This window comes from Rhipicephalus microplus, chromosome 4 (genome assembly GCF_043290135.1).
Source record: "Rhipicephalus microplus isolate Deutch F79 chromosome 4, USDA_Rmic, whole genome shotgun sequence".
Classification (NCBI taxonomy): domain Eukaryota; kingdom Metazoa; phylum Arthropoda; class Arachnida; order Ixodida; family Ixodidae; genus Rhipicephalus; species Rhipicephalus microplus.
The window spans coordinates 218,143,444-218,164,278 of NC_134703.1; the positions used below are offsets into that span (position 1 = coordinate 218,143,444).

The 20,835-nt window shown below is 45.1% G+C and overlaps 1 protein-coding gene across 3 annotated transcripts; it reads left to right on the top strand.

The window, feature by feature from the left end:
* The first annotated feature begins 13,827 nt into the window (after positions 1–13,827).
* Positions 13,828–20,331, top strand: LOC142814756 (uncharacterized). Of its 3 annotated transcripts, XM_075894003.1 has the most exons (8): positions 13,828–14,085; positions 14,993–15,122; positions 15,252–15,427; positions 15,885–15,944; positions 16,016–16,075; positions 16,141–16,245; positions 16,301–16,414; positions 16,715–20,331. In XM_075894003.1, exons 2-8 carry the CDS (start codon positions 15,007–15,009, stop codon positions 17,014–17,016), a joined length of 933 nt encoding a protein of 310 aa, XP_075750118.1. In that variant the 5' UTR covers positions 13,828–14,085; positions 14,993–15,006; the 3' UTR covers positions 17,017–20,331. The 3 variants fall into 3 exon arrangements, with proteins under 3 accessions (XP_075750118.1, XP_075750120.1, XP_075750119.1); XM_075894005.1 differs by lacking the exon at positions 16,715–20,331 and having other exon boundaries at positions 16,301–16,545; XM_075894004.1 differs by lacking the exon at positions 13,828–14,085 and having other exon boundaries at positions 14,946–15,122.
* The last annotated feature ends 504 nt before the right edge of the window (positions 20,332–20,835 follow it).

Here is a 20,835-nt window from a genome sequence, read left to right on the forward strand (position 1 = left end):
AAAACGAAACCGGTTTGCTTAATTGACCGGACCGTTCGGATGCTTCCCGAAGCGGAAATCGAGATTGAAACCCCGTACTTCAGCGGGAAGGTTACTGCTTTATGCATGACGACCCCCCTGTACGACCTTGTCATCGGAAACATCGACGGGGTGCGAGGACCAAATGATCCGGAATGTTTGGGAGAAGACCCTAAGATAGAGCCCTCGCCAACCCAGCGACCGCGAGATACAGTGGAGGAGCATCCCTTGACGGATCTCACTAGAGCCCAAGGTGAAGCCGCGGCGCAAGAGACAGCGAATGAGAAGACGATCGTGTTGAATGAGTTCACGCGCTGGGCAGCTGGACGTACGTCGGCACGACCCCAACCGACCGACAGTGTAAAGAAGACGGAGTTGGCCAGCCGGGCAAAATGTAGAGACATGATCAAGCTGGTACATAAACAGACAGGACCTGTCGAATGTTATGCCCCGTTAACGGTGTCGGAAGTGACAACGATCGCTGAGACGCTGCCTCAGATACCGTCGTTGGAAGGGGCTCGCCGGAACAAACCGAGCAAAAACAATAAGAAGAGATCGAGAGATCACCGCAAGAAAGGGCGCAAGCGCCACTCGGAATACACAGGATAGGTGCTGAGGTAGAATCGGATTGTGTTTGGCAGGGCTGAGTGCCATATGTTGTGTTAATGTTCTTGTTGTCCTGTGTAGCAACTGTATGTTGAGTGAGTCAAAATGTTTGTCTCGGTGATGTGATGTATAGTAATGATGTGAGTGTAGTAATTGTTGTAATGAGAGAACTTTGTACGTTTGTAATGTTTGGAATGCGTGATTAAGTGTTGTAGTCATGTACCTGTGGCTATATTTCATGTGTCGTGGAATTGAATTACAATGTACAGTTGTATTGAGGATCTATTGTGAATGTGAAGTGTTATGAGCGACGGTTTGTGTTACAGTCTTTCAGAGTGTGTGTTGACTGTTCGCGCTCGTTTGTGTGGTTTGGAATATTATGAGATAATATTCTTAAAGTGGGGGGCAGTGTCACAGAACGAGCGCTAAAAATGGGCGCTCCGCCAAATTCTTGCGATAACGTGCGAAAGAGGCGCCGCGAGGTCAAAAGAAAAAGAAAACAAACATCTAAAGGCTCCCCGGGGGCGCACGCTCTCCCCTCGGAAGCGTGGCTTCGCCGACGAACCTCCTCGCCCCACATCGGCGGCCGAGATAGCCCGCGAAAGTTCTAGAACGAAAGGGGCGTGGTCATACCGAGTTGAGTCATCGGCCGCGGAGGGCATTCCAACCTTCTCGCCCTCTTCCCAGCCTTCGCTGCGTATCACGCCGACAAAATGACGAGAACCGTCTGGAATGTCGCGCGCAAGGTATTTAACCGAGCAGCCGAGATGAGAGATGAGGAGAAGACGGAAGTTGGCGCCAGAGTGCGTAGGGATTCCACCGTGTAGTCGGCGAAGGTTTTGTCCGTAGGGACGAAGCAGGAGACGAAGAGGATTTCCACCTGAGGGTGAAGGCTCGAGCTACAGGCAAGAGCGTGTGTTTACCGCTATCGAGCGAAGACGCGTGGCGACAGCTGCGTGTGTGAAGCCGACGTGTTCGGGCGAAGGAGTTTGAAGCTTGGAGAGTGGCCAATTGAAGACGCGAGGTTTCCTGGAAGAGAAACTTCGAGGGCTGCGGAACGACAACAACGCTGGACTTTGAGTGAGTGATTCTCGGAAGAGTATCATCTAGACTTTGGTTCCAAGAACTTTGGACTGAATAGGTTTTCTATCTCTCTAGTCTTTAAGTGTCTTGGTTGTTCAATGCATGCGACTGCATTGTAGAGCGTATCGTTGTCTGTGTCCGTTGTTTTGAGTGTGGCTGATTGTACTGTGTAGTACGTTGTTTGACTGGTGACGTATTGTATGTAACTATTGTGGAGTGTGCATTTTTGTGTATGGTTTTCGATCTGCCATTGTTGAGAATATAATTTTGTTTGTTTATCAACTCTCGGCTCTGACTTGTTCTTCGGGCCACAGCCGGCGTCCGCTGGTGCGCCAAAAAGAACCACTTCTAAATTGTCCACGCTTTCGTGGTGCGGTTCGGGGGGCCGATACTTCGGCCCTTGGAATTAGCCCGGAGATCGCCTCCCTCATTAACGGGACGAGTGTGACAGTGCTCTAGTGACAGGCACTTGTCTGCTGACTCGCAGTTCGCGGGATCGAATCCTGGCCGTGACGGCTGCGTATTCGATGAGTCCCTTAATCTGGGCTATAGGTTTGTTTTCTTTTATGTATATACTGCGCACATTACTATGTTGTTATGTATGCTATTTCGGATATGCTCCGCTAAATCCCTGCGTGATTCGCGCACCCCTTTCTCGGAGCTTCAAAATTGTGAAAACAAGTGCACAAATTATGTAAGGGTGGTAGTTCTCAGGAAGAATATTGCACTAGTAACCACATAATCATGATTGTAAAATATTAGTACTTCTGTTACAGCGAAGCAAGCTCCAGACATGAGATTATGGGAGAGGGCTGGTGGAAACAGTTATTTTTTTGTTGGGCACGCTATGAGTTACCACTACTGAGGCAAACTATCTTACCCCGCCAGCCTAGGCAGAATACATTCATGTGCGAAAGGGCCATGTAAGAATCACCAACCAAAGACGAAGAAATGACTGAATTCGGGAAAGATTTTTGTTCTAGACAAGCACCTGTACTTCAAAGCATCACTGCACAATACTATATTGTACAGCAATGAATTGTGTTGTTCATAGTTATAAAGCTGTGTAACTGTCCCGCTTTGGCTGTTCTTGTAGATGAATCGGACACTGGCTACTTTGGCATTGTACATCCCCGTTTGCTGAAAGCCCATGTGACTTTATGAAGGTGCACAGCATTTGAGCACTGTATGCTCGAACTGCTATTCGAAAACCCCTATAAAAGGACGTATTGAGAAAAGTTTGCTTTTTTCTGAAAATTGTCGGTTTGGTGATGTACATTCTTTTGCATTCAATTTATTCAGGTGGGTGATTCCACGAGAGATCGACATGGGTACAAAAGTTGATATTTTAGATTTCATTTAGTAGTTTATATTTCGTGCACCTCTCACCAGGTAGCCCAAAAGTGAATTTCATTTTATTATTAACGGCATAACTTACGGGAAAAAATATTAAACTTCATCAACACGCAGGCACGAACTTCTTCCCCTGTCATTTTTGAAAATTGCAGAAGCTATAGAAAGACAAATATTTTTGTTTCAAGGAAGATATTTTTTACCTGAAATGTATGTCTAATGAACAATGAACTCATATGGTTTCAAGTTTGTATACCGTAAGAAAATAGTTTTAAAAAATGTCTAAATTTGCGACAGTTTAAAATAAGTTACGTATTCCCCATTTGTTTTCTTCGAAAGAATTGCAAGCAGCGCTTTAAAACTTGACACGTTTTAAGAATATAATGTGTTCATTAGATACATATTTATTGCTGCCGTAGGGTGAATGTTATTTTTTATATATTGCCTCAAAATTCTCATATTGGCAAAAGTATACTCCACCAAAATGTGAATAATAAAAAAACCCCATCTTCAATTTTTCCTGAAATCTCGTAAATATACAACCGAAGGCCATCATACAGTAATATAGAAAAACATGCTGCTTTATTTTGTTTTTAGCGACAATATTTGTGGTAGAGGTCAGACCTTTTCGAGAATGTGCTGATAAGTAGAGAAATCTAGAAATCGGAACGGAAAAGCGGCAATGAGCTTCAAACACGAGTAAACGTGACCGAATTTGGTGAAGAAAGGCTGTTTTAGCAGATAGGAGTAACTGTTTTGAACACGATATTCTCCAGTATCTGAAATCACTCTTATACGTAGAGCACTGAGACTTCTAATATGTGGTGCCTCTCCATTACTGACACACAGATGGAGCTGCTGTGACGGCCATGAGTTTGCAACACGTTGGGTAAGAGAATTGAATTTTGAATGAGTTCATAAACGATTCATAACAAATTTTAATCATTTGGGGCACGAAGACTGCCGCATTAGACTGAAGAACACGGTTTATGGTAAGTTGTCATCCGTCGTCTGCTCTACAGATGAATTGCTGTGCGCCGCATCTCGGAGGCAATGCTTTAGATCATATGGTTCAAAGTAGTGACAAAGATTTCGCCTCCCGTAATTTTATCGACAAAAACATTGTGAAATTCGTTTTAACGTACTATACTTCAGTTTTGCATTCACACTGCGGATACTTGCGCACGCTGTTTTACGTCTGCTCTCATTAAAGGTGAGAGACATAGGAACAGACGACAGATAGATCACCTTCGTGCTGCTGGTTTCACGCATAGTTGCATTGCCAGTAATTTGAGTCTCAAGGAGCGTGGCGATGGCCGGCATAGAGTTTTTTGTTTCGATTACCTCATGTTGCATAAAAAGAAAATACCTTATCAAAAAAAAACTTCCGCAAGGTCAAAGACATCGGCCTGTTTGCCCTCCAGAAGCTTTTCCCGAAAGCTGCCCGCCATGCACATAACAACGACCACGTCTGCCAGAACTGCTTCAGACACGTCAGAGATATGCTGTCTTCGTCTAATGGCTTCTCAGCTGAAACAGCTGATGAGTTTTTGCCGGAAGAAGAAAAAGGCAGAAGTCAAGAGCGGTGCGTAAACACGCCTGAAGCATTGTAACATATGCGACTGGAGAAGCTGCATGCGCAAAATAGCAAAGTTCATGCAGAGCCAAGACAACTTAGCAGCAATTCTACAGTAACCGTGAAATGCCACCGTAACGTGTGTAACCACCACTTTCATCCATCAGATCTAAAATGCAGTGTGTATGCCCAGTGGTTCAAGAACTTCATGCAAGCCTATGAAGCGTGTTCTTTGTATCAAGAGCGCATGCGCTTGTTGACACTGTTGCCGAACGCTATAGAGCACCGAAAACTCCAAGCGCTTATACCAAACTTGTCAGCTTACATGATATACAGATCCCGACGCTGGCGCGCAAAACACGGGATATGGTTAGCACTAAATGTGGTAAAAAGTACACAGCTGAACCCAATGGACGTCCATGCAGCTATGGCTTACTACTCTAAAGATGAGTATAGCTGCTCTCGGCAGAGTCCCAACAAAAAAGATGTAGTATCTGTTATCATTGACAGAAAAAAGGAGGTTGTTTCGAAAAGGTTTATGATCCGTTCTCTCAAAGTTTTGTACACTGAGGCCGAAGTGGGTTCTTCTTGCACCACACCAAGAAGTGTGCCTTTGTGTATACTGTGCTAATGCCACGGAGTGTGTTGCTGCCCTACAAGATGTCACCGATGGTGCCTACACGGCGGACTTCTTGAAAGACCTATGTCTTTGCAGCTCCCCTACAAGTGATTGTTTCTTAGGCCATTGTGACTATTGTGCTAAGGAGGACGCTCTGACAGTCACATGTTTTGAAATCCCTGAAGATATTGAGGTAGCCTATGCTGTATGGGAAAATGGTGATCTAGTAAAAAAAAACAGCCCAGGCAAGTGCTTTTCTGCAAGAGCAAAGTCTATGGTTCGTGAAGTGGATTACCCATATAATTACGAAAGATACATTCAAGAACCAGCAATACGCCAGGCGAAAGAGAACCAAGAAAAAGAATCTTGCATTTTCTTCTTTGATTTCGCCGAAAATTTGACAGCCATTTTACCGAAGGAGGTACAGTTGTATCACTGGCACAAAAGACAGGTGTCTATATTCACGTGTGTCGTCACAAGGAAGCAATCAATTCAAAGTTTTGCCGTCATCAGTGATGACGCATGCCATAATGCTGCACATGCCTGTTTTGCTCTTCAAATAATGCACAACTATATGAAGGAACAACTTAAGCCTGACACGCATGTTACTTATGTTTCTCATGGTGCGTGCAGTCACTTCAAAAACAAGTACCAGTTGTTCAAGTTATGTCAGAAAGATCATATATCAACAAAGTGGATTTTTTCGGCCACAGTACATGGCAAGAACTCTTGTGACGGCGTTGGTGGCCTACTAAAGCATCAGGCTACGCTCTACAACCTCAGAGCGGCAAGCTCAGCTGTGGTTATGTCAGCATCCCAAATGGTGGCGCAGATGAGCGCGAAGCTCAAGAATGTCAAGCTCCTGTGTGCAAATGCAGACGAGCTAGAAACATTCTGTCAGTTCAAGAAGAGCCAGTAGTAATATTTGCCACGTGTTCCAGGCATACGTTCTTGGCATGTTTGGCTAAGCACGTCTGAGGGCACTGATCGTGATCGTGTTTTGTTAGCGTCACGTACTGCTAAATGTGATCTGCAAAAGATGCAGCCATTTTGAGCGCATCTCTTGTTTCACGCAGTCACCACCAAAATACCAGTGAGGGTACTTCAAGCGCATATGCTTTTTCTAGCGAGACCCAACACTTGCGCTGGAACATTTTCATGTTTGAGTTTATCTGCAAGTATATACAGATGTTTTCCAACTGAGTTACAGTGTCGAAGATTTCCTCCGTTAGAGCTGTGTTATCAGGAGCATAAATGCGCCTTCGTGGGTGCGTATTAGTCACAGTGCTAAAATAGCCTTTCTTCGCCAAATGCGGTCACGTTTACTCGAGTTTGAAGCTCATTGCCGCTTTTCCGCTCCGATTTCTAGATTTCTCAACTTATCAGTGCATTCTCGAAAAGCTCTGATTTGTACCACGAATATTGTCCCTAAAAACAAAATAATGCAACATGTTTTTCTATATTACTGTATGATGGCCTTCGGTAGTGTATTTACGAGATTTTAAGAAAAATCGAAGATGGTGTTTTTTGATTATTCAAATTTCACTGGAGTACACTTTTGCCAATATGAGAACTTTGAGGCAATATATAAAAAATTACATTTGCCCTATGGCAACAATAATTTATGTACCTAATGTACACACTATATCCTTAAAATGTGTCAAGTTTGAAAACGCTGCTTGCATTGCTTTCGGAGAAAACAAATGGGGAATACGTAACTTATTTTAAACTGTTGCAAAATTAGACATTTTTAAAAGCAATTTTCTTAAAGTCTACAAACTAGAAACCGTATGAATTCATTTTTCATTAGACATACATTTCAGGTAAAAAATATCTTCCTTGAAACAAAAATATTTGTTTTTCTATAGCTTCTGCAATTTTCAAAATTGACAGGTGACGAAGTTGGTGCCTCCGTGTTGGTGAAGTTTGATATTTTTTTCTCGTAAGCTATGCCGTTAATAATAAAATGAAGTTGACTTTCGGGCTACCTGGTGAGAGGTGCACGAAATATAAAATACTCAATGAAATCTAAAATACCAACATTTGGACCCGTGTCTATCTCTCGTGGAATCACCCAGGTGCCTTTGGTAGTTCTTCTGTTCAGTTGCACAGAGAAAGAACCACGCCACTTGTGCATTTGAATATCCTTGCTTGTCCACACCATATTGTTAAAAGCTTTTTACACAACTTTCTTAGAGAAGTGCCCATGCGCAGTGTTGAAGAACACTGAAACAAGCTTTTGTAGGTATCCTGTGGGATGTGTAATTGCGTATATCACACGTGCATGTCATATACAAAATCTGAACAGCAAATACTGCTTCGAGGGTATTTTACATGCATTTTGAAGATTGTGTGCCCTATGCTGTGCTATAACTGCACATGACAACACTGACACCATACAAAGTAAGCTGAAGGTGACTGACAACTCCTGTGATGTTACCATTGCAGCCGAGTTCCGAGATGTTCAGCTAAATCCTGATATATTACCCAGCATTGTACTTTTGCTGTGCCGGAGCTAGCAGGATCGCCCATATTTATATTTTAATGTGTATATGTGCATGCACATATAAACGCACGCACAACCATAAGTAAGCTTTGATTTAAACCCTCCCATGAAAAAAAATGTTTCTAGTAGGGGTGTGAGAGTATTTGAAATTTCGAATATTGTTCTAATGTGCTTGCTATTCAATTTGATTGGCACAGGAATCTTACTATTTGAAACTATTTGGACTTTCCTAAGGCAAAGCCAACGTTCGATTTGTCGTAGTCTTTTAAGATTTTCATCATTCTTCACCTTAAATCATTTGTATTGTGGCAAAGCTGCCTTTCATGTTCTGCTCCTGTCACAAATATAATAATTTAGGCAGAGACTGCTGCGCCGCGCGGCGCACGAGCCACCCCCACACAGAGACGGCTCCTGCGCCGCACGGAAGTGACGTGATGCATTTTCCGGTTAGGCGCTTTGTTTAAATAGTCGGGAGTGTCTAGCGGTACGTCTAGACATAACGATGAAAGCCATTAAAATTACGTCCAAACAAAAAAGTGAACAAAAATGTTGGTTAGGTTTAGCGTGACAACAATACAAAACCAGCTTTTTTGTCATCTCAAACCGATCGGCAGCTGTGGCGTAGTTGGTTAAAGCAACACATGAACTGGTGAGCTCGGTGGTTCAAGTCCCATTGCAGTTATCGATACTTTCTTTTTTCTTGTTAACGCATGCATTGTTTTAACATTTGCGCCTCCTCATCAACCCGACTTGCTGCTGGTGGTGGTGGTCCCGTCCACAGGCCCTTTAATATTGGATTTTTGATGACTCTTGCAGGATTGACTATATTTATTATGATAAAGTGTTTTGCGAATTAGTGCTCTTAATCGGCGAGACGCAAAAAGACACAAAAACTCGAATGCAGCTGGCTTCATTGGTTTCTTCAGCACAGGTGTCAGGAATGTTGATTTCCACGGTTTATTGAAGTTTTGAAGACAGAAAGCTGCACTGCAACGTAGTCTCGGGCAACTTTTTTTTATGTCGTTCAGTGTACCATCACATGACGAGGTAACCGGCGGGCCGCTTTCTTTAAAAATACTGACGTGTCACCGCAATGTTCTCGGCGACCAGCACTTGACAAACAATGCCCAAGGGCAAGTGCCGACGGCGTTAGCCCATCTAACTACTTGTCTGTCTTGCTCAATAACACGCGCGGCCTGTGACAGCACGGAAGCATTCACGTAGCAACGGTTGAGAACAGCCGTACGTGTTCGCACTTCACAAAACAGGCGCCAATGCAGTAGCTTTGGCCTTCGTAGATCACAGGCTTCGTAAGAACATTACAATAAAGTTGTTTCCATTCACCGTATGAAAACTTCGCCGACGCACTGGGGTTTCATGCATGGGCAACACGGAGGAAGGAAAAGGATGGGCAAGGTTCCTTTTGGCGTTGCATAAATTTGTTGCCAGACTTTGGTGTGGTTGTTGCCAGATTGCCGCCGAATTTGGCGGAAAAGTTTTTTCCTGTAGTTGTAGCTTTTTCGCAAGAGTTTGGTGCTATCCGCGGTGCACTTCTAGACTGAAAATTTTTGTTCTGTAGTTGTGGCTTCTCCGTAAGAATTTGGTGCTATCCGCGGTGCATTTCTTAGCTGAAAATTTTTCTTCTGTAGTTGTGGCTTCTCCGCAAGAGTTTGGTGCTTTCCGCGGTGCATTTCTTGGTTGAAAGTTTTTCTTCGGTAGTTGTGGCTTCTCCGTAAGAATTTGGTGCTATCCGCGGTGCATTTCGCGAGTGCATGAGCGACGCTGGCCGTTTTAATTAACGGAATGAACCGCGCATTAAAGAATTCGTTTTATTTACGGAATGTACCACGCCTAGCAGAAGTCGAGCGCGGTGCTGCTGCGCAATTAAGAGGCCGTTTTAATTAACGGAATGAACCGCACCTAGCAAAAGTCAAGCGCGGTGCTTCCGTGCAATGAAGAGGCCGTTTTAATTCCGTTTTAATTAACAGAATGAACCGCGCAATAGAGAATTCGTTTTATTTACGGAATGTACCGCGCCTAGCAGAAGTCAAGTGTGGCGCTGCTGCGCAATTAAGAGGCCGTTTTAATTAACGGAATGAACCTTCCATTACAGAAGTCGAGGCGCGTTCTCTTCTTGCTGTGTGCGCAGCTGTGCGATTAAGATATCGCGTCTCAGTATTAGGGATTACGGGGAAAACTGAATAGAGTCACAGGAGGTGATGCGCTGCCCCCCTACCCTCTTACTTTTCTTTTTTTTTTTCTCTCAGCTGATCGTGTCGCGTCGACCGCGCGCTACGACGGGGGACGCTACGCTTTCCCTAGCTGTGTCAGCACAAGACATATCGTTCGGACTCGTATATACATGTGATGAATAAGCGTTCCAAGGCTGGTTAACCGGGGTACGTCGGATATGCTACAGCTATGTACTCCTGGAAGGCTGCTTTATCGAAGCAGATGGAGCGAATTAAGCGCGACTTGCGCGTACCTGTAAATGGGACCCGGCCGACGAGCCACCGTCGCTTACAGGGCCCCACCCACAATAAGCACAAACTACCAAAATTCCAAATAATGATTGTGTATTGTTTCTCAGCTCAAGAGTTTAGTATACAACAATAAAAATAAAATGACATAATAAACATAATAATGACAATAATATTACAACATAATGACAACATAAACATAAGAATAAAATGACAATATGTCTCACTACGCGCTAATCACAATTAAACTGGATACCGAGGATACCAACAAGACGACTACCTCACTTATGCCGTCTCACCTCGACTGGTGAGACGGCATAAGTGAGGTAGTATGCACTGGTACGCGGCCCACTCGTCGCTGTACACCGTCGCCCGGGAAGAATGTGCTGCCGGTCGAAGCTATGGCGCAGGCGACAGTCCGATTTCACGAAGGAATGCCTCTTCCGCGGCAGGGTACCTTATGATGTCGGCGATTTCGACAATGCTGGGGTCTATCCGTGGTGTGGCCATGACGAGACGCTTCCTGAACTGGTAACAGTGTAGCTTGCATGGCTAACGTTACGGCATTTTATAAGGGCCATGAGGTGAAAGGGGGATAGAGCGCTCTAACGTTGACAGGGCGCCCACGTGATGCAGCATCAGCGGGGAAAGAGGGGGTGGGTCACGGCGCCGACGTGGCGCGAGCATCTGCGGAGGAAGAGTGGATGGGCCACGGCCCTAACCACGCGAGCACCTGCGGAGAAAGACGGGATGGGAAAAGATACCTGGAATAAAAAAAACATAAAAAAACCTTTTTTGGACCTCTACCGTTGGTTGACATGGCGCCACCCGACGCGACGCAAGTGTCTGGGGAGAAAGAGGGGGTTGGCAAAGACGCCTGGAATAAAAAAAACATAAAAAAACCTTTTTGTACCTCGAACATTGGTTGACATGGCGCCGATCCAAAGCGACGCGAGCGTCTGCGGAGAAAGAGGGGGTGTGTCACGGCGCCGACGCGACGCGAGCATATGTGTGAAAATGCGGGATAGGTGAAGGCGCCTCGAATCGTACAACACCTAGGTCACGTACTCCCCTTCCGTGCCCCTCCTTCTCCACAGCAACGGTGACTTGAGCGGGAATGCGAACGACGTTACGTGATGCTACGTGATGTGACCCACGTATCACATATACAGTACACCACCCAGGGCACGTACTCCACCTCGGTGCATTGGGCGTCGACACATGGCCAAACTTGCTCACGTAAACCTCTTAAATTTCCTTATTTGGTGCTCCCTATCTCGGTTGCAATCCCCAAGCTTTAGGATCGCGATCCTTATGAAATGCCGTAACGTTAGTTGTGCAAAGTACATTGTCACCATTTCAGGAGCCGTCGCGTTATTGGACTGTCGAAGACGACATCGCTTCGAGTGGCAGTTCGACCTGCAGACAGTCGGGAACAGCACAGAAGCGGCCGCCAACATCCGAGTGATGGGGAATTCGCAAGGACCTCGGCTTAATTATGGTGACCCAGGATGCAGTAAGTCGTCACGTACAATCACCCCGGCAAAAAAACGAGCAGACCCACACTTCAGGTACAACGGTTGCAGGAAACAGCTAGCTGTCCCAGCTCCGCGGGACACTCACAATGCTGGGTAGACAGGGGCAAGGCTCCTTTTTTTTTTGCCTCTCGAGGCGTACTTGGTCGTTGCACGCCTCAACTGAAAGACCCTTTTCTTCGATTAATGGAGGTGATCACTCGCCGATATCCCGTTGAGGGATCCCTGCCATATCGTGAGTGATGAGCGCGTAGTGAGACATATTATGCCATTTTATTCTTATGTACCCACCCTATTGTTTTATACTGCACTCTTAAGCTGAGAAACAATTTGTGCTTATTGTGGGTGGGGCCCTGTGGGCGACGGCGGCTCGTCGGCCGGGTCTTATTTACAGGTACGCGCAAGCCGCGCCTTATTCGCTCCATCTGCTTCGATAAAGCATCCTTCCAGGAGTACATAGCTGTAGCATATCCGACGTACCCCGGTTAACCAGCCTTGGAACGCTTATTCATCACATGTATATACGAGTACGAACGATATGCCTTGTGCTGACACAACTAGGGAAAGCGTAGCGTCCCCCGTCGTAGCGCGCGGTCGACGCGACACGATCAGCTGAGAGGGAAAAAAAGAAAAGTAAGAGGGTAGGGGGGCAGCGCATCACCTCCTGCGACTCTATTCAGTTTTCCCCGTAATCCCTAATACTGAGACGCGATATCTTAATCGCACAGCTGCGCACACAGCAAGAGAACGCGCCTCGACTTCTGTAATGGGAGGTTCATTCCGTTAACTAAAACGGCCTCTTAATTGCGCAGCAGCGCCGCGCTCGACTTCTGCTAGGCGCGGTACATTCTGTAAATAAAATGAATTCTGTAATGCGCGGTTCATTCTGTTAATTAAAACGGCCTCCTAATTGCACGGCAGCACCACGCTCGACTTCTGCTAGACTCGGTTCATTCCGTTAATTTAAATGGCCTCTTAATTGCGCAGCAGCGCCGTGCTCGGCTTCTGCTGGGCGCGGTACATTCCGTAAATAAAACGAATTCTGTAATGCGCGGTTCATTTCATTAATTAAAACGGAATTAAAACGGCCTCTTAATTGCACGGCAGCACCACGCTCGACTTCTGCTAGGCTCGGTTCATTCCGTTAATTAAAACGGCCAGCGTCGCTCATGCACTCGCGATATTCACCGCGGATAGCACCAAACTCTTACGGAGAAGCCACAACTACAGAAGAAAAATTTTCAACCAAGAATTGCACCGCGGATAGCACCAAATTATTACGGAGAAGCCACAACTACAGGAGAAAAATTTTCAACCAGAAATGCACCGCGGATAGCATTAAATTCTTACGGAGAAGCCAAAACTACACAAGAAACATTTTCAGTCAAGAAATGCACCACGGATAGCACCGAATTCTTACAGAAAAGTCACAACTACAGGAAAAAACGTTTCTGCCAAATTTAGCGGCAGTCTGGCAACAACCACCCTTCCAGTCTGACAACCAGTTATGCAACGCCAAAAGGAACCTTGCTCATGCATGTGCGTCCGGTCAGTCACACGTGAACCGTGCGAAAGCATTTATTTCATCGTCGACCTTGTCCTTCGCGACAAGCAAAACTCGGCAGCAAGAACACTTTCACCTTTTACAACACCAGGCTTGGCATTGCAATCTAGAAAACGCAGCACGTCAAACGATTGTAATCCGCACATCATACTGAGAAACTTTATGGCGCACACACTCAGATGAAGCTGCGGTGCGGTGGACGGCCACGCTAGCTCCAACCACCAGGTTCAACTAAGCATACAGCAATGACATGAAGCAGCGACGACACTCCAGTCCTCCTTGGGAGTGGCCTAGGCCATGGCCACGATTTCATCGGAGTTTTCCCCACCTAACACATCGCAGGCGGCTACCATCTCGCAGTGTTTACCTTTCACAGCTGCAGCATAGAGAAAGAAGAAGACAAGAGCGGACACTCCGCGAAACCTGGCCTTAGGAAGTGCGTCACGTCTACGTAACGAACTAGTGCTCTCACCAAACGTCAGAGAACGCAAGCGCAAAAAAAAAACAGTTATAATCAATGCAACAGAATTGTTTTTACAAAATAATAATTATACGCCCAAATTTGGTATGTTCTTTATACATAAAAACAATTTATTCAACACACCTTACGCGATTATTTTTCTTCAGCCGTACTGTCATAAACACCATCTACCCAGCGACAAGCCCATGCATGACTGACAGCGAAAAGCTTTCGTCGCTTTCGTCAACGTCGGCTGCGTCGGCGTTTTCGTGCGTGAGATAACAGGTGAGGCACGTTTTCAAGCGAAGCTTGTTGAATGACATGTTGTTGGTGTTGTTGGGTCATTTTTTCAGAAAACGGTTACACTTGCGCGAATAAGACACCATGCAACAAACATAGAAAGATGCACACACACACGTTGCGCTTCGAGTGTGCGAGTTTGTTTCTTACGTGGCGTCTCATTCACGCAGTTGTAACCTTTTTCTGAAGCTTGTAAGCACTGGGAGGTTCGCTAAAAAGACAGTTTGTGGCTCTATGCGGCGGCTAGACGGGAACATTGTGCAACGTATGCAGTATAGCAAAGGTGGCATGGCGTCAAGCCGAGGCGACGCGTGCTGCGTCTGCCACGGACGCGAGCGTCTGTGCGCTGAGCATAGCTGGGCAGCTAAGTCATAGGCTCGGTGCAAAATATTGAGAACCATTCGCTGGGCCTCGCATGCTTCACGGCGCGTTTCCCGAAGGCTCGGAACACGAATAATTCTTGGTGTGCCGGAGGCAAATCTGGACTAGCCAAGTGGCCGTCATCTTCGTTTTTTCGCTAGCCTTGTGCCACTAGTGCAAGCTGCTCACTAATTTTTTTGACGTTTCCAATATAATTTTACCGCATAAATTTCAACTACAATTTTTCTTCCCAAGGTACTGCTGATACTGCGTACGTACGAAGGTGTTCTAAAGTTCCCAGGCCGCGATACCATTGCATTACAAGGGATAGCGGCCTGGAAACTTCTGAAGATCTTTGTACGTGGTCTTGACGTATATCTTTGCAAGTCAGAGTTTTATGAGTCAGAGATGTATGACTGGTTTTGTATTGTGCATCGATTAGCTAATCATTCAAAAAGGTTTGTTGGTACACTTATGACGTGCACATATCTTTTTCGTAATTCGACAGCGAAGCATCCACTTACATTTTCAGACCGCGCTGACGCCATGCCGTCCGGCGGCCCAAGCTACGGCAGCTACTGCTGTGTATCGTGGTGCTTCAACAATGGCAGAACCCACAAGAAGCCTGGGACGAGTTTCTTCCGCATACCACGGGACGGCAGGTGTGTTAAAGCTTTTGTGTGATTTGCATGTCTTAAGGCTTACTGTTCGTACTTGCTCAGTGAGGGTAACAATCAAAAATCACTATTCAAGCACTTCCCCTTTCAGCTGATAGTTCATTGCCAATGCAGGATGAAAGCATGGATGCAGTATGCTGGACGCGATGATCTCCTTAGTAAGCCGGCCAGCCTATTGTATGCAACGTACAGGGTTTGTAGCGACCATTTTACTGCTCAAAGTTTCATGGACCCTGGGCACACAAGGCTTACAAGAATGGCTGTTCCCAGTGTGCAACCAGCTGCACCATGTAAGTGATTGACTGAAACTCAAATATGTGCAATAGCAGCCACTTTAATTGAATCAGTGGCGACAGTTAACCGTGAAGATCTCAGTAGCCGATGGAGAAGCCTCACTATAGAAGTAACACTTGGAAAGTCTTAAATTTTGTGAATTGTGGGCTATTACCTTCCTAACAGCAGCTTTACATTTCTGTCGTTTTTTGATGCTCTTGACCTGCGCAACTTGTTTTAAAAGACTTTAAAGGGCTATTTCACGTTATCTTCAAGCCTGAGTGCACATGTACGTATACCTTTCATCAGTGAAAGCTGCCACTGTTGATAATTCAAAAAATCACAAATTACTTGTTTCCTAGTTGGTGCCTTCTCTTTTCTTCCACGTTCGACCAATTTATGCGTTTGAAAGAGCTGTTTAAGTTTCCCCATGCTACAAGCTTTGTAACTTGTACCAACTGCACATATATGCAGGTTCTCTGAGCGTCGCTTCAAGTAGTGACTGTGACATGGCTGCAGAAGCTGCACTGCAAGGTGCGGATGAGCTTCAGTTTGTGTTATTTTAAGCCTCTTACTGATACGTTGTCGTAATTTCATTTCTTCAGGACCTGCCGTAGGGGCTTCAAAAAGCGGCTCCCACACATTGAGGTGCCCCGATGAACAGGGTGCGTTCAGTGTCGCGATTTCTTTTTTTTTTTACCGAAATTGACTGTTGACCAAACCTCTGCAGGTGGTAGCTCCCTTGTAGCTGGTGAAAGAATTTCCGCTGATTTCGTCTTGCCGGAGAAAACATTAACCAGTCATTCAGCTGTCACAAAAGGAACTTGTGTGACCGGTAAGTTGTATGTTCACTTCAACACCAGAGTGGATTGATATAGAGACTTCCGCAGGCCGCTCGCAAGATTGTTCCGACAGCACTGTCCGAGGCACTGAACAAGCTTCACAAAACCCTCCAGAAGACGTCCCCGCCAACAGCTCCACGCCTGAGTGCCCTAGAGAAAATGGTGACTATGCTTTTATTGCAGCTGTTTTTAATGTGCTATTTTATGTTTAGGACATTCTGAGGAAACTATCCTCAAAAGGACACTACGTGTGCACTTACAAAATGTAAGGGTGGGCTCTCAGTGATTTTTATTTTTTTTTTTTGTGCATTGTCAACATTGTGAATGGTTTGTTTTTAGGTAGTGGAATCGAAAACTTTCACCACAGAAAGTTGTGCACCTTGGGTCTGAAAGAGTGAGGAAAGTGCTCGTATGGGATTAGTTGTTCTTCGCTTTTACATCCATTTTTTTTGTTTATTGCAGTGCGTTCCTGTGTGCCAGCGACAATGTCTTCATCAATGAAGTACAAGCAAACCATTAAACATCTGCAAGCCAAAGTAGCAGCACCACGGAAAACTATCAAAAGACTGCGGAGACAACCTCACCAAGCACCGTCATCGACTTCAAAGGCCCTTGAAGTTATCCGAACGCACGTCGCCGAGGAGGTTTTTAAACTTCTTTCTGCACATGTTCGCTTGAGGCCCAAACGCAAGGGCAAGCGGTTTCCCGTGTGGTTCAAGAAATTTGCTCTTCACTTAAACTTCCGAGGTCCGCGAGCATACTGATTTCTGGCTCCATATTTTTCTTTGCCCTCCCGGCGTTCATTAAGGAGGTGGCTAGCTAATGTAAAGATGACTCCAGGCATAATTCCAGGAATCCTTTCTTCCATTGCAACAAATACTCAAGCTTGGAATGAACGGGACCGAGTGTGCGCTTTAGTTTTCGACGAAATAGCACTCAAAAAGAATTTGTACTATGATGCTGCAAGAGACGTTGTCCAGGGTTTTACAGATGATGGCACTCATCGCACTTCAACCATCGCTGATCGAGCACTGGTTTTTCTTCTTGTTGGCGTTTCGAGAAAGTGGGTTCAACCGGTTGCTTTTACTATAGGGCACACATCAACACCATCATCTGTTATGCATAACTTGCTGGTGTCACTCATTTTGGAGCTTAGGAGCATTAATATTGCAGTGAAAGCAGTCATTTGTGACCAGGACAGTTCAAATGTAAGTCTCGCTAACCAACTAAGAGTGACTGTAGCAAAGCCTTTTTTTTTTTTGAAGTTAATGGTGAGCGGGTATATTACATTTTTGATGTTCCGCATTTAATTAAAACAACGCGCAATAATGTCCAAGCACACAAGTTATACATTGGGGATGACATCGTTAACTGGTCGCACATTGTAAGCCTTTACCAATCCTCACATGAGTTGCGGTTGCGATTGGCTCCAAAGTTGACTGAACGGCACGTTCATCAGAAACGTTTTTCTAATATGAAGGTCAGCAGAGCAACTCAGGTCCTCAGTGCATCAGTTTCGATTGCTATCACGGCATTGGTGTATGCGAAGGTGCTGCCTGCCTCGGCCATCACTACAGCTCAATTTTGTGATCGTATGGACAGGATTTTTGATGCCTTGAACAGCTCGAGTAGAAAAAGAACTTCGCAAAAGCTGCGGCATGCAATCATGAAAAATGATTCAGAGCTGATTGACTTCCTCCAAGGCCAGCTTCCCTGGATTGCATCATGGCAGTTTGTTGGCAGACGTCAACCACAAACCATCGTAGGTTGGCAAATTACAATTCAGGCAATGTGTCAACTATGCGACGACCTCTCCAAAAATTACAATTTTGAATACCTGTTAACACGCAGGCTTCAACAGGATCCTCTGGAGAACATATTTGGCCACATTAGGCAAAAACAGGGTTGCAACACCAATCCCAATGTAGCACAATTTATTTGTGGCCTGAAGCACATCTGCATAAGAAAACTCTTCAAGCTGTCAGAATACGGAAATGTCGAGGATGATGAATGTGACCTCCTCCAGAGCAGCTCTCGCCATTCTCCCTCACCAGTGCGTCTCTTGTGGATAATGAAGAGTGTGCACAGCCACAGCCTGACGACTTTCCCGCTCTAGACGATCTCTCTGAACTTGCGACAAACGTTCACTCCCATATTATCGATGACTCCGCTGCATATTATGTAGCTGGTTTTCTCATCAAACACTTCCTTCGGAATGCATGTGACGGTTGCAGTTGCCCACAGTTACTGAAAGACGACAGTGAGACGCTTAAGGGTACCCACCAGTATTTCACAATGCTCAAAGCATACCACGTCCCCAGCAAACTTTTTGGGAATCACACTGTGCCATCAGAAGCAGCTTTTGCATACGTACAACTTGAATCTCACTTTCTTGCCATAATTGAAACCACTGCACATCACCTGAAAGTGTGCGATGTTTTGTATCACCATCTGTCAAGTGTTGGCCATTTTCATTTCTGCTGTGCTGGGTGTCGCGCGAAGTTTCTGAAAATGTTTTGCCGGGTATCGTTTATGTTGGCATGTGCGTTTTGTGAACCGAAACTTAGATAGGGTTAGGTTCCAGTCTTCGATCTCAGGCATACAGCTTGACAAGTTCAAAGGTTAGCAATTAGCGGCGGGTTTACACTAAAGTATTCGAGTTGAGCCGAATCCTGCAATAGCTTTGTTATGTTATTACTTCGTTACAGCAGACTTCATTATGGTCTTATATGCTTATATTCAGCTCAACTGGACTAGCCACTCCTTCGTTGCATACATTGTTTAGGTTACCCGCTATGAGGAGTAGGGACACTGTGTATTCGCTCGATGTGATTTGCATAACCTTGAAAAGAATGTTGGGTATCCTGTCTGTATTTTTGTAGCAAATGCGGGCGAACTGTACACTTTACTGTGGGTCGCTTGGTCACTGTGTATGCTTTATCTCTCCAGCTCAAGTAATATATCGATAACAAAACCGCTTGTTGAAATGTCTTCGAGCGGGTAAGGAACACAGTATGAAGTGGGCACGGCTCACGTTATCACGCTTTTCGTATTTTAGCTTCTCATCAACCTCCTCATCTCGCCCATCAAAATTTTCAAAAGAATACTCAAACTTGTAGCGTTTGATGGGGCTGCGGACACTGCCATTTTATTTTTATATAGCTTTTGAGTGATAACGTACGATGTAGAGCCTTTGTGAAAAATAATGAGCCAAAGTGGTTTCCTTCTGCTATTTATTAGCCCTGTAATACCGCTCTCGTAGCACCAATTAAGGTCCACAATTCTGGATAAGTGATGACTACAATCTATTTTAGCTCGCAAGCGTCACAGCAACACTCAGACGCAAATCACTTGGGATCTTAAGCTTTTGATGAAGGCGACGCATAACAAAAGCCACAAAACCTGCCAGTGTTGTAGCATAAAGTTTGTCTTTCACGTAGTGAGCAAGCTGCAAAGCCCTACCTTTCTGAGGACAAGCAGGCATCAAGACTGCTTTTTTTCATTTTGAACTAGCTGTTCTTAAGCACAGCCAGCACACTGCACCTTTGCCGTTCTGCTATATTGTGTCGTGTGGTTTCTGTGTGCTCTTTTTTTATATGCATTATTTCGGTTAACCCCAGGCGTGATTCGCGACTTCATTGCTGTGTATATGTCACTTCTTCCTTCTTCATCAGCATTGTGCGCTGTGTTTTTGCCATAGATCCTTACTTACCCACTGGCCCGGTGTGTAATACTTCACCAACTTCTCGGCTTCTGCCAACTTTAGCGATGTGTGCGTTGTCTGTGTTCTCTCTTTATTTGTTACAATTTATTTGTAAGGCGAGATGCATTTGTTGTCTACCTTTGTCATATTGTGCTTTTTATATTCTCAGACTCTACCTTGCCTTTGAATAAAACATTACGGATACTCTGTCTCTTTGACTGATATATACATTGATCACTCGTTCCAAAAGAAAAACACAAGCGCGATGAATAAAACCGTAGTGAATTATCATTACCTGCATCTCTTTTTATTATAACTTAATCGAAATAAAAATTACGTCACGACCGATTCGCACGAACCACTGAACAAAACAAAACAGGGAATCGCTAAATAAAAACGACCTACAAAAACTATTTATTTGGGCAATGAATAGTGGTCTGAAATCATGAACTTTCGTCATAGCCAAACGTCGGTTATGCAAAGTAATTCAAAATTTGCGCCAGTGAAACCGAAACAGGAAGCGCACGCCACTTGCTCTCACCAACCACTAGGTGTGCTAGGGTCGATTGGGCCGCTGGGGTCTACGGGAGTGTCCACTCTTAACCTTTATTTCTCTATGGCTGCAGCGCCCATGGCGCCCCCTGTATTCAAAATACTTCTAATATGTATTTAAATAACAAACCTAGGCTAATTGACTCGTTAAACACGTGCTTAGTAAAGTTTTTGTAGGTTTAACGCATCACGCACAAATAATTTACACATTTAACTAGCTTTAAGTAATAATTTTTTAAGTGACATCACTTCCGTGCGGCGCAGGAGCCACTTCTCTGTGGGGATGGCTGCTGCGCCGCGCGGAGCAGGAGACGCTGCCATTAATTTG